At 41.7% G+C, this 15,922-nt stretch overlaps 1 protein-coding gene across 9 annotated transcripts in view; it reads right to left on the bottom strand.

Annotated features, from left to right (window-relative positions):
• KDM6A (lysine demethylase 6A) overlaps positions 1-8,902 on the bottom strand; it is a 181,131-nt gene extending 172,229 nt beyond the window's left edge. For 4 of the 9 annotated variants that reach the window (XM_018043764.1, XM_018043765.1, XM_018043766.1 and 1 more), the window contains exons 1-2: positions 8,358-8,900; positions 8,071-8,134 (exon numbers count right to left, since the gene is read on the bottom strand). In XM_018043764.1, the coding sequence (XP_017899253.1) occupies positions 8,071-8,134; positions 8,358-8,518 (225 nt within the window). In that variant the 5' untranslated portion in view covers positions 8,519-8,900. Of the gene's footprint in view, positions 1-8,070; positions 8,135-8,357 lie in introns of all 9 variants that reach the window. The other 5 variants (XM_018043767.1, XM_018043769.1, XM_018043770.1 and 2 more) reach the window with 2 other exon arrangements.
• Between the last annotated feature and the right edge of the window lie 7,020 nt (positions 8,903-15,922).

The following is a 15,922-nucleotide window of genomic DNA, read 5'->3' as shown; positions in this document are numbered from 1 at the left end:
TCTCCAGGCAAGAATACTGGAGTAGGTTGCCATTTCCTTCACCAGCGTATCTTTCCAACCCAGGAATTGAACTCAGGTCTCCAGCATTGCAGGCAGATTCTTTTCTGACTAAGCTATGAGGGAAGCCCTATGTTTCAGAGACAAGCTGAAATATCTATGGATTAAGAGATTTCCTTTATAATAATGGCAGCACAGGGTAAAATACAGATGAACAAGACAGGTTATGAGCTGAAAATTGTTGAAGGTGGGTAATGATTGGTGATGATTGGTTGATTTTCTCTGCTTTTCAAAATACTGAAACTTTCCTCTAATACACTGTTTCCTTTCTTTCTTTTTTTTTTAAAGAAAAAGATCTAGTGAACACAATACAATAGATCTAGTGAGAAAACAATCCTTTATCTTTACCTAAATAGGATTCCTTAGATAAATTTATCTTAGATTCCTTTATCTAATGGTTCCTTCCATTGTTCTCAATTAAAATAAACTAGATGATCTTATATAATACACTTGCCATGGGGATTCTCCAGCAAAGAATATTGAACTGGGTTGCCATGCCCTCATCCAGGGGATCTTCCCAACCCAGGGATTGAATCCAGGTCTCCCACATTGCAGGCAGATTCTTTATCATCTGAGCCACCAGGGAAGCAGCTCAACCTTCTTCATGAGAATAAACTTAGTAGCAGTATATTTTATTTATTATAACAGACAAAATACTACCACACAGACAAAACCACAAAGATACTAGGACACATTCACAACAGAATGATGACTGTTTTAGAAATGTAGAGAAGTAAAGATAAAATAAAATAAAAGAAAGTGAGAGAAAATAAGTGAAATAAGTGAAAGCTTACGGAAGTGGCAAACAGCCCATAATTTGGCTGAGAAACCTAAAATTCTCTGAATAAGGAATTACTCCCACCCTTCCAGGTTATAGTTTTTAATTAGGTCCCAAATGTCATCCTGGGCCAAATTAGACCCAAAAATAAAGTCATCAATGAAACAGATGCTAAAGATCAAAATGAAGAAAGAGTACAGCCATGTAAACAAATGCAAAGAAACAGGACCAGGGTGAGAGTGAGGAAAGAAAGAAATAGGACCAAACAGTATACACACCTCTACTTCACTTACCCCTATCCTGACTGAGGGACCATGAAGATGAGAAGTATCCCAACCTGACAAAAAGGACTTCACAGGTATCTCTAACTATACACACACCAGTATAAAACCCATCTTTAATCAGTCAAAATATAATTCTGGTATACTCATTATCAGCGTGCTTACTTATTTTTAAGGTAATGCACATCTAAGGTTAAAAAACAAAATCACAACAGCAGAGAAATCTAGTTTAAAATCTCCCCTCCTCCTCACCCTAGGGCTGTTTTGTACTACAAACATGATTATTATTTAACTACTTCTTGAATATCTTACCAAAACTTGGTCAGAAAATTCCTAAAGTTGACCCATGAACGTTCATTCAAGGATCTCAAGTTAAGAACTCATAACAAAGGTAAGCATTACTACAAAATGAGAAAGAGTGAGAGAAAACACAGCAGATGACCGTCTGAACATCTGCTAAAAGCAAAAATCTGACTTTAAACCATGCGTTCCTAAACAAAATTAAAAGATGCCGTGCTAATAAAGAAGTCAAGAAATACCATCTCCAATAAACACAATCAAGAAACAAGCCCAATCCTATTAATAGGAGACATTCTGCTAAGGCCCAATGGCGGGTAGAACTTTGAAACTCAACTTACAACTGCCCCAAGAGTAAACTGAAAATGGGGATCCGAGAAAGCAAGGAGTGTTTTTGCAGGAGCCATCAATGTCCTGCCCATCTGCAGCACTACCTATCTAGGGAAAGAAAGTGCAGATTACAAGAGTCCCCAGGTACAAGGAGCTAAGAGCCTGGTTTGTCTTTCTCTACTGGGGTCTGGTGTTCAAAGTACATAATTTGTTGAAACAAATGACCAGATAAATGCAAAAGGGTGTCTGTAAATCAAGCTAGCCCAGAAGCCACTGTGCAATTATCTCACGAATATGAACACCCCTTCCCCATTTAACTCATGTACTATAAAATACTAATGAAATAATTGAGTTTTAAATGTCTGATACAGAATGTTATATAATATAAATTCACATTTAATGTTTCAAGAAAAAAAATGAAATATATCAGGATATGCTGTCTCATGAGCTTTCATTAATTTTAACCCAGCAACTATTGGAAAATTTTTCAAGTTAACTCCAATAATCTAAAATCCAGGGGCTCTTAGTTAACTTTTGAAATTCCCAAATCAGGAATACACAGTCCAGAAAAGTTAAATCTACAAAGAAGAGACCTGAGGAAGACAGGAGCCAGGACAGCACCCTATAAAGCCAATGCTTCTCCTGCCTTTACTTCAGTCAGGAGAATGTGTTAGGAAGCATAAGGAATGTCAGAAGTAAGTCTTCATTAGTGCAGTGAATGAGATTCAAGTTAATGTGGCTTGGCTCGAAACAGTGCAAAGGCATCTCCACTTTTGCATAAACGGGCCTAAGAATCAGCAAATCCAGGATCCCAATACTGTCCACAGTGGACACATAGCCTAAGAGTCCCATCCAGCCCTGTGTTCCACCACTGACCGGGTGATTCTGGGGCTAATGTCTACTGCTGGTAACACTGCGTGTAACAGGTGCCACCAAAGCACCTTTCCAGCAAGGTCCTTGATAGACACTGGTACTCCCTTAAGCTTCACAAACAGGTTCCTATGACTGCTTTTGTGCGTGCTTGCTAATCAATGTTTTTAAGATGGCCAAAAAAAAACCCTTTCTAACTTGTAAATTGTTAAATTGACCTGTATCGTAAACCTTCAGGATACTCCCCTTACCCTCAGCCACTGATGTTTTGGTGATAGTCATCCTCATACTTACCTCACCCTTTAAGGGAGCGGTAAGTTTTCAATACAGACAAGGGATATCTTCATTATCTCCGTATTTCCTGCATAGACGACTTGTATTCAGTGTACTCAATTATTTGTTGCTTTAATTTACCGTTGACAAATTACAAACCAGTAGAGAAAACTGATAGAATTGTATGTGAGGCTTTGATATGAGTACGTAAGACTGTTGATCATGTATTCATTAAATTTCATTAATTAGCTAGTTTACAAATAAATACATGTGGGCCTTAAATAACCACCATTTCAATTCTTTGACAATCTAGTGGTGTCTTTGTAACATAAGTTAGTTCTCTGGATACATTTCAAAAATATTAATTCACAGTGTTTTAATTCATTAACATCAATTGCAAAGAGTTCAAAGCATCACAATGAGTTTCAAAGTAAGCTTAACCAAAAGTAAACTTTTTCAAATCTGCAAAATAGTACTATTATTACATAAATAAAAACTAAATGTTATATAATCAAGTCCGAAAAAGATATTTTTACTCTGTAGCTAGCCAAGCACTGAACCTTCACTTTGGTTCAAAGTGCATGGCCCACCATTCCACTTTACCACCTACATCACAAAAACTCATCTCTCACACAGTTTTTAACAACCTGAAATGTACAGAGGTGGCAGTTAAATGTTCCCATGTCATTTCAATTTGTAATTGATTGTACAAAAAGAGCTATCCGGTGAGGGGAAAGAATTCAGAACTTAAAGTGCAAGTTTATATATTCCTGCAATTCTAATGTGTGGCCAGATAAGCAAGCTCTTTGTATAATCTCTTACTATAGCTTTATTACAAGAAATTATCAAAATCTTAGGAAATGTATAGCAATTGCCTGAGACTTTGTCCAGGTAAATAATAATGACTATAATTTACAAGACAACTTTTCAAACTTCAAAATACTTTTATAAGATGCATCAAATTAAAAACCTAATTTTGAAACAGAGAAGTGTGACATTATTCTGCGGTTACTTTTGTAACCCAAACATTCATCTCTTTTAGCGCTGGAAATGAATATATTCCTTTAAAAGCGCCAGCAAACAAAACATATACATAGAATATAATTTTAAATATCAACATCCAAATATTGTAGTATAAAAAAGTCACTTTCTACAACTGACCTAATAATTTTCCCTTACCATATACACCAGGCTTCCCAGGTGGCGCTAGAGGTAAAGAATCTGTCCGCCAATGCAGGAAACATTAGAAATGTGGGTTCAATCCCTGGGTTGGGAAGATCCCCAGGAGCAGGAAATGGCACCCCACTCCAGTCTTCTTGCCTGGGAAATCCCATGGGCAGAAGAGCCTGGTGGGCTACCGTTCATACGATCGCAAAGAGTCGGACACAACTGACCACTACCACAGTGGTAGTTTAGTCACTAACATGCAAGCAAACCAAATTTAGGAAAATATATGCTTTAACGGATCTTAAACTACTTCCACTGCCCCCGGAATTTTAAATTCCAACTATTTTCATGCTAATTATCTCCTAGGAAAAAGAAGTATTTTTTTTAAAGTACATACATTTTAAGATAGTAAATGATCCATGGGCCTCCCTGGTGGCTAAGACGGTAAAGAATCTGCTTGCAATGAGGGAGAAATTACTTTCAGGTATTCTACATAATCTATTGATTAAAAGAATTACCAAAAAAAAAAAAAAATCCCAAGAGTATTTAACACAAACTTAAAAATGATATAAAGGTACTTCAAAGTGAACAACTCTGTATTTTAGCATAGTTTCTTGACAAAAGATTCCAACCCTTTAGCATTATATAATTACTATAAATACAAATGTAGTATCACTATCAATATATTCATGCTATATATTAATATATATTTTAACACAAATCCTTAATAACTGAAAACAAGAATAACCCAAAAGATTTTTTAAAATGTGCTAAGTCACCATAGTTAATTCCTGTTAAAATGTTTCACTTCTTAATTACTTTTCAGTAACTCCACTGTAATTAAAAAAATAAGTGTCTTGAATTATGATACCAAAAGATGGTCAGCATTAAAGAAAAAATTGGTCAAGATCATGCTATATTTCAAGAACTCTGATTAAGCTACTACTTGCTATTAACAATCTTTTAAAGATATTTTAAAGGTACTACTACAAAATAATACATGTACTACTAATTTCTCTTTAATCCAAACCCCCAAGCATTGTATATCAAATGGAAATCATTCAAACAGAAATTCTTTCAATGACTCCAATATAAATTAGTCTGACAAATGCATTCAGCTACTAAAAGAAATCAGCAGTTTGGATAAAGTATCCTCCCAACTAGAAAAGGAACCTACAAGTTCGGGGGAAAAGAAGAGATACTTACTAGTAAATGTTTTAAACTTTCCAAATCTTTTAGGTCAAGAGTTAACCTTTCTTAAAACCTAATTTAAAAACTTGAAAGAATATTCAATAATGTATATGAATAAATGTTAAAAGCAAGTAGTAAGAGCTAAGTTTCTGTCAGAAAGAAAAGTTATACAAGGTGCCGACTCAATTTGATGGGCGGACGGCCAGATGAGGTAATGACAAAAATCATAGCTAAAAAGAGTCCTGTGATTTATTTAATTCCAATATCTGCCCTTAGGTAAGCAGCCTGAACCAACCCCAACAAAGAAAAGCCAGCTCTCATTTTTAAGACTTTCAGGGAATAAGAATTCTGAAACCAACACAGCTCAACATTTCACAAAAAAAAAATACTGTTTACCAGGGCTGTTCAAAAGATGGATGAAACTAAATATTTCAATACTTCCTATAGCAAGATTCCAGCTCATTCATTCTATTCAGAATCCAAACTCATGGTGAGAGATCATATAATATCAAGCTTTACATTACACATTTCACTGTTATGTTCAAGCTCACAAAGATGCAACCAAGAACTGCATGCGGTTGCAAGCACATACTCTAGAATGTTTTATTTTAATGTTAAGGCTAATGAGTCTTGATCTAAATAGGACCTCACAGGCATGGGGTCTAAAGTAATGAAGATTTTTTTTTTTTTTCCTTTAGCTCAACAAAATATTTAGTAGTTTATCAAATTACCCAGTATTTTATGAAGCCTTCATTCTGCCACAAAATATAATGAACCTTCCCAAGTTTCTCATTTATGTTACTGCAGTCAAACATCAAGAAAGTAAAGCACATTTTCACAAATACTTGAAAATGTTATTTTACAATTTAAAGTCAGTAGTGCATACTAACTACAGAGTTCAATATTACAATCTGAAATACAATGTTAAGCACGATCCACTCACTGTGAATCCATCTAAATACAAGCATTCTGAGACATAAAATCAACTAGCATTTTACACATTATCCACGTATAACATCAGATCCCATTTATTTCTTCATAACCCTAACCAAAACAATAGATTTGGCCAAACTATTCCAAATGTATTATATTTGCGGACCATTTTACCAACCCCCTACCAGACCGGAGATAATCAATCCAAAATACAATGCTTCTTAAATTTAAATATTTTGCTTAATCTTTTGAAATGACAACTTTGACAGTAGTCAAGTATTTTTAAGTAAAATACTTTAAATACGCAGGTTGAAAAGAAATTTCAAGGTTTAAATCATTTATGCTTAAATCATTTCAGAGCTAGTCGCTATTCATTTTTCCGGCGATAGTTTTAATGAAGCCAATTAATACCTACATAGTCAAAGTTTAATTTAACTTTTCTCTATGGATCAAAGGGACTGAGCTTACTGACGATTATTTCAGTTTAGCTTTTGGGTCATTATTGTGTTCGAAACCCCTTACACTTAAGTTACTTTGAAACAAAAACAGAAGTGTAATTACAGATAAAAGAATTAGTGACTCCAAACTGCAGACAAAAATTCGGGATAACCGTATTTTTTTTTTAATCAACTTAATAAAATGCAAGGCTTTAGTCATTTCAAACTTCCTTCTCAACTGCAAGAATAATGCTAGGTATCAAATGCAAACCTACTGATTTCATCTAGAAAAGAAAATGTTTAATGGATACAACACCTATCGCGGCACACTCCAAGTTTCACGGTCCCAATTAAGAACCGAGCATTCAAATATCATTTCGATCAGATTTTGGTCAAGAGACAAACTGATGGAGACAGATCGAGACTCCGCTGCCTTTGTTCAATAGCTTACGGATGGATAACTAAATGTGCTACAGGTTGATAAGCATTTACGAGGCTTATGAATGCGGCTTCCAAGCTTGAGAAAGGTGGAAGAATGCTAGATGCAAATAATCTTGGATAATTTTTATTAATCACCCACCAAGCTACACACTCCGAAGTAGAGGCCTATTCATCGCTACTATTTATTTCCATGTTTACCTCTCCTCCCTCCCCCAAACCCCCCCCTTCACTTTCTCCTCCCACCCTGTCCCGCCATCTTGGGCCGATAGGAGCAGCCATTACTTAACTAAATGACAGTGCCAACAACTTTCCACACAAATAAACAGAGTCTGCACCCCGAATTCCCCTCGGCCTCCCCTGTGAGAAACACAGGAAACGAGGCTCCAAGGAGAAAACACATTCATAAGTAACTGCAGGATTTCTATAGCAGAAAGACTCAAAAAGTAAACAAGTCACCCAACTTCAGGTAAAACACCATAACCCTTGAGATGCCTGTCAACAGCCCCATGCAAACTCTTCACCGCCCTAAACTACGTGCAACTTTCCTTCTGGGAGCAGGGACACAAGAAAACCCCAAACGTTGGGTTAGCAGTACATTTCCCGAACAGCCTGCCTGGCGGAAAAGAAGAAAAACCACGGGAGGCAAGTAAGTCGGAAATGTGGGGAAATCCGCACACATTTACGAGCCTTTGACCCTAAACAGGCACCTCGGAGAGATCATCGGTCGACTCCCCCAAAGCCGTAGAATAACAGGCAGTTTTGTCGACCCACTTGAGCTCGGCCCCAAAGCGCTGCCTTCTCTGTTCCTCCAGCTACGAGAGGAGAGAGCGATTTCGCAAGGGAGCAAGCGAGGGATCCGGGGGTAAGGGGAGACCAAAAGCAGAAAATAGTTTTCCGGAAGCCCCTCGGCCCTAGTTCGCGGCCACAATGAGCGCCGGCCGAGCCGCGGGGCCCGGGACGAGCAGGGCGCCGGCTGGGGAGACGGTGTCCGCACTCCAGCCCGCGGCTGCCTTACCTTGCCCAGTAGGGCCTTCGTCCTGGCGCCATCTTCATGAAACCTCACGAACCCGAAGAGGCGGCTGTGGGGAGACACACACGCGGCTCGTTAGAGCTCCGGCAACCCTACCTACCCATCCCTGCCCGATCCCGAGGCCCCGGCGGCGGCGGCGGATACGGCACCGAGAGCGCCAAGCCCAGGTGCCCGCCCCGCCGCCGCCAGAGGCGAACCGCGCTCGGGCCTCCCCGAAGAGAGGCGCCAACCGTCCGGAGCCGACCGGGCGGGTGGGTGACGGCGACCCATACCTGTCCAGTCCGCCGAGCGCCTCTCTCTCCTCGGCTGTCAGGCTCGGGGACGCCTCCTCGCTCTCCCCGCTCGCTTTTCCCGCCGCCATTTTCTTTTCCTCATCACCGAAAGCGGCGGCGGCAGCGGCGGCGGTAGCGAGCGACACTCCGCTGGATTTCATGGAAACGCAGCGAATTCACAACTCCGACGCTGACACCCCCCCGCGGGCCGGGGCCCGCAACGACGCCCCCAACCTCCGCGCGGGACCCGCACACCAACTTTATCGCCACCTCCTCCTCCGCCGCGGGCGGCAGCGACGAAAAATCCCAACGCGGCGGCGGTGAAGGCAGCGGCGGCTGGGGCTGCGGAGCCCCCGGGTCGGCAGCGGCGGCGGCTCGGCTTGTTGGGTCACATCGCGGGGGCGGGCGAGGGGCAGCCACGGGCGGGGGCAGCGGGAACGGCCGGAGCGTGCGGGGTTGAGGGATGTGGGGGGAATTCGTTGGAGAAACAAACTTCCCCGGCACCAGCACAAAGTTGTTGTAATTGTGTCACACAGCGAACCCCACGCCGCCGCCGTGACCCCCCCTCCCCGCCCGGCTGGTGCAGCCAATCGAAGTGCCCCGCTCGCTTCACGTGACCTTTGTTGACTCACGTCAGCCGTGGCTCCACTCAACTTGCTAGCTGCCCGAGCCCCGCCCACCGAGGCCACCACCTACAGGGAGCAGGAGGCCCGCCAATTCTGACCGATGGTTGGCTGCTGGGTCCGTCTGTCCGGGTGAAGGGTTGTCACCGAGAGGGAGCAGCGGGTTAGGTTGTGCCAGTTAAATATACTGGGGCAGAGAATGGAGGGTACGGACCGTGTCAGGGGAGCCGCGGCGGGCTCGGGAGGGGGAGGGGAACGGTGGGGAAGGGCGAGGTCCGTCACCGCCCGCGGCGGGCGTGAGCAGTGAGCTAGGACGCCATGGACGGCCTTTGGCTGCCCAGGAGCTCCGGGGTGGTCCCCGACCGCGGCTCCGGCATCCTGTGCTCCGCGTGTCCCGGGCCCTGGAGGGCCTGTTAAAGGTCACATCGCCAGGAGGCGGCGCAAGGCCCCTGACCTCCGCCCTCCGAAGAAAGCATACTTTTTGCACTGCTGGAAGTAATGGCCTCCGCGAGGAGCGCGCTCGGAGAGCCGCTGTCGGCCCAGTGCCCCGGGGCTCGGACGCCGCCCTAGGCCAGGCCTGCGCTGCCGGCCCAGATCCCCTCGCTCGCGCCCCCTCACCCCCGGCCAGAGGGATTGAAGAGTCACCCACGGGGCTCTGGCTCGCTGACCACGGCTCCCCACTGCCAAAGGTCTGTTGGCGGCACTTTGGAGCCAAATTTTCCATGCTACCGGTGTTTTACCAGTAGTTCATTATAGTATTATAAGAAAAAGCAGTGACGAAAAATTGTTAAGCGGTTATCTCCAGAATGTTGCTTTCTTTTGCTGTGATCTTAGTGGGGCTTTCATGGGAGGAGTTGGGACTGCTTGTAGACAGGCCTGAGAGAAAACAAAATTAAGATCCTCAGGGAAGCTTTCAGCCCAGAAAACCCTTTTCTACCCCTCACAGCATGTCCTAGACCACAGTAACACCTTCTTGTTCTGACCGTGTCTCAGATGCAAATAAAAGTCACTAGTCTGCCTTTCAATCCATAGTATAATTGGGAGAAGAAAAAATGCCTTCGGTCTGTTACTCTCTGCAAAAGATAAATTTAATGAGATAAGTTTCATGTAACAGATCTGTTACAGTGCACACCTCCAGTTTTCAGGGATAGAAACAAATTAATGGACAGATGAAAACAAGGTTTCCTTCATAAATATGGACTATATTTTCAATAACGTAATCAATAAACAAGGTATATTTAGTTGGATTTCAAAATAAAAGGAAGACAATTCAGTGCTAACTCAGTAATTCTAGCAGTATTCAGTGAGAAGCTATGGAAATCTCAACTGATTTTGCACACCAACACAGTTTAGATTGTTTCCCTGAGACTAGTAACTAGACTTAACAAACTACAGTTTTATATGGATTATGCTTCATGTTTAATCACCTTCTCTAAAACACCTCTTCCACGCTTTATGGTATTCCTTCCATTTTACTTGAATGAGTGAGTATACAAGGCTGAGTATTTTCTACAGCTAAATTAATACATTCATTGTAAACTTTCTCACAACAGATGACCTTCAACGCCTGGGAGATTTTGACACCACTGTCTCCCCACACCCCACCACCACACACACACACACACACACACACACCACACACACACACACACACCGCACACACACACACACACACACACACTTGCACAAGCAGAGATAGAAATTCTGCCAGTGTTTGACAGTCTTCTGGGAGCTGGTGGTTCTTGACTCAGGCTGTTTCCAAGAATTACGAGGCTGCCTACTTCCAAGCCCTCAAAACCTTTTTCACTACATAATCATTACTTGGTATTCGCTGCGAACTGCATGGAGTAGATGCTGTGGGTGGGGTCGAAGTCAGGCAGGCCTGGCTGCAAATCATTTCTCTGCACAGGCTATGTGTCCCTGGTAAAGTTACTTATCCTCTAAGCCAGAACTCTTTGTCTAGTTCAGTTACAGATATGTGTCATCCATCATGAAGCATGAGATATTTTTTATACAGTAACACAGTCCTTATATCACTACGTAATGTTTTCGGTCTAGCATAGTTTATATCATATGTACAATTGGTATGTAGCCTTTAAGGTTTAGGTCCTTCACTGAATAGAGAAATGGGAAAGTAGGATAGATTATTTTTTAATAATAATTTCTATGAAAAGTGGCTCTGAAAACCCATATAGAAGGTAGAGCAATTGAACCAAAGGAGCATGAACTGTGAAATCATGCAGATCTAGGTTCAAATCCTAAGTCTGCCACTTGATAGCTGGGTGACCTTCAACAAGTTAGCCTAATTTGAGCTCCAGTTTCCTCATCTGAGAAAATAGCATTATTTTGAAGATTAAATGCCATAAGGTAGGTAAAGTGCCAGATATATCATATGCATTCAAAGACCTCAAAAGAATAGGAAGTTTCGAATTTCTAAAATCTAGCTTTCACATTCTGGGTTCTAAATGTGTTCATCACCACTTTACCAATCACTTTCTCCTGATCCCTCCCCAGCTTTCCTATAAGCCCAACACATAGGCAGTCCTAATATACTTTTTGGGGAGGGATTCAGTTCAGTTCAGTCGCTCAGTCGTGTCCAACTCTGTGACCCCATGAACCGCAGCACGCCTCCCTGTCCATCAACTTTTGGAGTTTACCCAAACTCATGTCCATTGAATCGGTGATGCCATCCAACCATCTCATCCTCTGTCATCCCCTTCTCCTCCCGCCTTCAATCTTTCCCAGCATCAGAGTCTTTTCAAATGAGTCAGCTCTTCACATCAGGTGGCCAAAGCATTGGAGTTTCAGCTTCAACATCAGTCCTTCCAATGAACATTGCAACATCTCTCCTTTATTCTAAAATTAAACCTTATATCACTTAGTACTGATTCTTATTTAATAATTATAACTTAATAAACTATAAGCTGGAGAGAATAATTTGAATTTACTAAGTTGATATGATTAATAGATAAGGTAGATAAATCGATATTTTAAAAATATATAAAATTTGTATTATGCTGAGTCAGATTATGGACTAGTTAGTACATCATTTGTAGCAGCATTGTGTTAATACTTATGCAGTTACCATCAATTACTGTCAGAGGAGAAACCCACTCAATTATAAGAAAATAAATTTAACTCCTTTTAAACAACTAAATTCTTAACCTGAACTACTTAGGAATATGTAGTTCATTTATAATGTCAGTGCCACATAACCTATGCTGCTGCTGCTGCTAAGTCGCTTCAGTCGTATCCAACTCTGTGTGAACCCATAGATGGCAACCCACCAGGCTCCCCCATCCCTGGGATTCTCCAGGCAAGAATACTGGAATGGGTTGCCATTTCCTTCTCCAGTGCATGAAAGTGAAAAGTGAAAGTGAAGTCGCTCAGTCGTGTCCGACTCCTAGCGACCCCATGGACTGCAGCCCACCAGGCTCCTCCATCCATGGGATTTTCCAGGCAAGAGTACTGGAGTGGTTGCCATTGCCTTCTCCGACATAACCTATGCAGATAATAATAACTCACATAACAGTCATGATTTATTTAATCTTGTAAATAGAACTATACTTATCCTTTAAATCAGGATCAGAGATAAATTTAGCCCTTCCCACACTTACCAGTGTCAAAAAAATTATCCAACTCATGTCCAAACATACTGATGACAAAAACAAATATAGGGTTAGAGTTGAGGAAAGATTGGGAGCCAAGTACAGACAGACTTTAACCTGTTACAAAAACTTCAGTTGTCAGAATAGTTTTGGGACTTCTGGAAGAAGCCTTGACTTTTACCCTTGCCAATCTGTAAAGAAGCACCTCAAATCCTACCCCACCACCACCAACTACACTGAGGAGCCTAGATTTCCATACCCACCCAGCATTAATGAGGCATCACTTTTACTTCCCTTCCTTGTTGAGTTGGTGTCAAAGAAGACCTACTAAAGAGTCAGAACTGTCACCACTGCCCAGTGCTAACAAGGCCACCACTCCTATGGAAGCAATGTGGGGAACAGTAATGAGGCACCTATACCTCCAGACAATCTTCCCTGGTGGCTCAGTGGTAAAGAATCCTCCTGCAAATGAAGGAGATGCAGATTCCATCCCTGGGTTGGGAAGATCCCCTGGAGGTGGAAATAGTAACCCATTCCAGTATTCTTGCCTAGAGAATCCTATGGACAGAGGAACCTGGCAAGCTGCCGTCCATGGGGTGGCAAAGAGTTGGACACGACTGAATGACTGAGCTTTCACCATGCGCACCTTCAGACATGGTGGTCTCAGTGGAGGCCTAGCAGGAAGCCAGAACTTCAGTTCACACCCAGTAGTAACAAGGAGACCCTCCACTTCCATCGGTGTTAATCAAGGTTGAGTGGGGAACCTGGGCTTCTACTCCTGGTGGTAACAAGGCAGTGCCTTCCCTTCCCCAAAAGAGTGATATCAAAAGAGACCTGCTAAAAAAGAATATTTAGATGAGAGCCAGAGTTTTATAATACCCACAATGTCCAGGTTTCAATGAAAAATCACTCATATGAAGAACTAGGATAATCCAACATTAATTAGACAAGACAATCAACAGATGTGAGCAATAAGGTGAATCAGATGTTCATGTTCTCTGACAAGGATTTTAAAGCAGTCATAAAAATGTTTCAGTGAGCAATTATGAATCCATTCCAAACAAATGAAAAACTAGAAAGCCTTAGCAGATGAATAGGAAGTTTTAGCAAAGAAATAGAAGATACAAAGAAGAACCAAATAGAAACTTTAGAACTGAAAAATATAATAACCATAATTTAAAACAACGTATGGGTTCATCATCAGAATGGAGGGGACAGAGGAAAGGATCAGAGAACTTCAAGACAGAGCAACAGAAATCACCCAATTCGAATAACCGAGAGAAAATAAATAGGAAAAACGGTAGAGCCTCTGAGATCTATGGGATGGTAACAAAGGATCTAGCATCTGTGTTATCAGAGTCCAAGAAGGAGAGGAGAAATATATCAAGGCCCAAGATGTATGCAAAGAAATAATGGTTGAAAACTTTCCAAGCTGATACAGTCCATGTCCTGAACTCTTAACTTGGAGAGTCATATAAATAAATTTTATCCTATAAAATACTGATGAGTGCTATAAACTTTACCCAAATTTCTGTGGATGCTCATAGAAGAGGCATCTTTATCAACCTAGAGGTAGCAGATAAAGCGCCTGGAGAATAAAAGATGAATTGTTGGGGGCTGGAGGATTGTTACAATAGTGAGTGTCTTCCCAACAGAAGCTGCAACAGATCTGCCAAAGCACAGAAGCCTAAGAACTTGAGAGTTCTGGTGAATTCAAGAAGTTGAGTATGGCTGTGAACAAAAGGAGAAGGAAAGAATTGGAAGTGGAAGTTGGAAAATTAGGCAGAATCATGAAGAGCCTAGTAAGGCTTACCTAAAGAATCATACCAATGGTTATTGTGTTTTAGGCACAGAAATAGTAAGGTTGCTACTGGTGTCAGTGATACTGCTTTAAACAGATTTCCTTTCACCTGGGCTCAGTAGCTGGCACCAAGCTCAAAGAATATATTCTTAAAGCATTTTATTTGTTTATTTTTCATTGCACTGGGTCTTTGTTGCTGTGCTCAGGCTTCCTCTAGTTGTAGCAAGCGGGAGCTGTTCTTTGATGTGGTGCACAGGCTTCTCATTGCAGTGACTTCTCTTGTGGAGCACAGACTCTAGGCACCCGGGCCTCAGTAGTTGCAGCTTGCAGGCTCGGTAGTTGTAATTTGCGGGCTTAGTTGCTCCAAGGCATGTGGAATCTTCCTGGACCAGGGATTGAACCCGTGTCCCCTGCATTGGCAGGCAGGTTCTTATCCACTGCACCACTATGGAAGTTCGTCAAAGAATATTGACTTATCTGGCTAGACCAGGAATCAGAAAACCATAGCCTACTGATCAAATCCAGCACACCACCTATATTTGTACAGCCATTTCATCACGCATTAAACTTACATGAAATTCAAATTTGGTTGTGTATAAATAAAGTTATTGGTATACATTCATGCTCATTCATTTATATATCATATATGGTGTTGGAGAAGACTCTTGAGAGTCCCTTGGACTGCAAGGAGATCCAACCAGTCCATTCTAAAGGAGATCAACGCTGGGTGTTCTTTGGAAAGAATGATACTAAAGTTGAAACTCCAGTACTTTGGCCACCTCATGCGAAGAGTTGACTCATTGGAAAAGACTCTGATGCTGGGAGGGATTGGGGGCAGGAGGAAAAGGGGAAGACAGAGGATGAGATGGCTGGATGGCATCACCAACTCGATGGATGTGAGTCTGAGTGAACTCTGGGAGTTGGTGATGGACAGGGAGGCCTGGCGTGCTGCGATTCATGGGGTCACAAAGAGTCGGACACGACTGACCAAATGAACTGAACTGAACTGATGGCCCCTTTCACAAAGCAACATAGAGTTGAATTGTTGCAGTAGAGAATGTATCTCATCTTACACATTGCTGCTTTGTGCCTTGCAAATCACAATGATGCTGTGTTTCAAGTACCACACATGTAACACCATGACTTTTTTTTATTACCAGTACATACCTATAAGTCAAAACCAGAAAACAGAGAAAAAGAACTTCAGATGCTTATAAGGCATGGTGGTGTGTGGACTATTTTGTTACCATGCAATAAGTATAGTTTTACTGAAAGAATATAATATATGTCAATATTATCAGACTACATTCATCACAATATTCCCAACTGACAGGAAAGCAACAGTGAGAACAGTTAGAGAATTTAAAGTGGAATATTTCATCATAGCAGAGTTTCTTCAGAAAAATATAAAAATGAATATGAAGCTGCAACCAAAGTAATTTTCTGAGTGGCTCATTTCTTAGCCAAATAAGGAAAGCAAGACTATTAGACTTTCAGCTAGAACAGTTGCTTGAAGAGTTGAAGACATTGAGA

Source organism: Capra hircus (assembly GCF_001704415.2).
Source record: "Capra hircus breed San Clemente chromosome X unlocalized genomic scaffold, ASM170441v1, whole genome shotgun sequence".
Classification (NCBI taxonomy): domain Eukaryota; kingdom Metazoa; phylum Chordata; class Mammalia; order Artiodactyla; family Bovidae; genus Capra; species Capra hircus.
The sequence above is the reverse complement of the archived record's forward strand: the minus strand, read 5'-3'. Positions and strand labels throughout refer to the sequence as shown.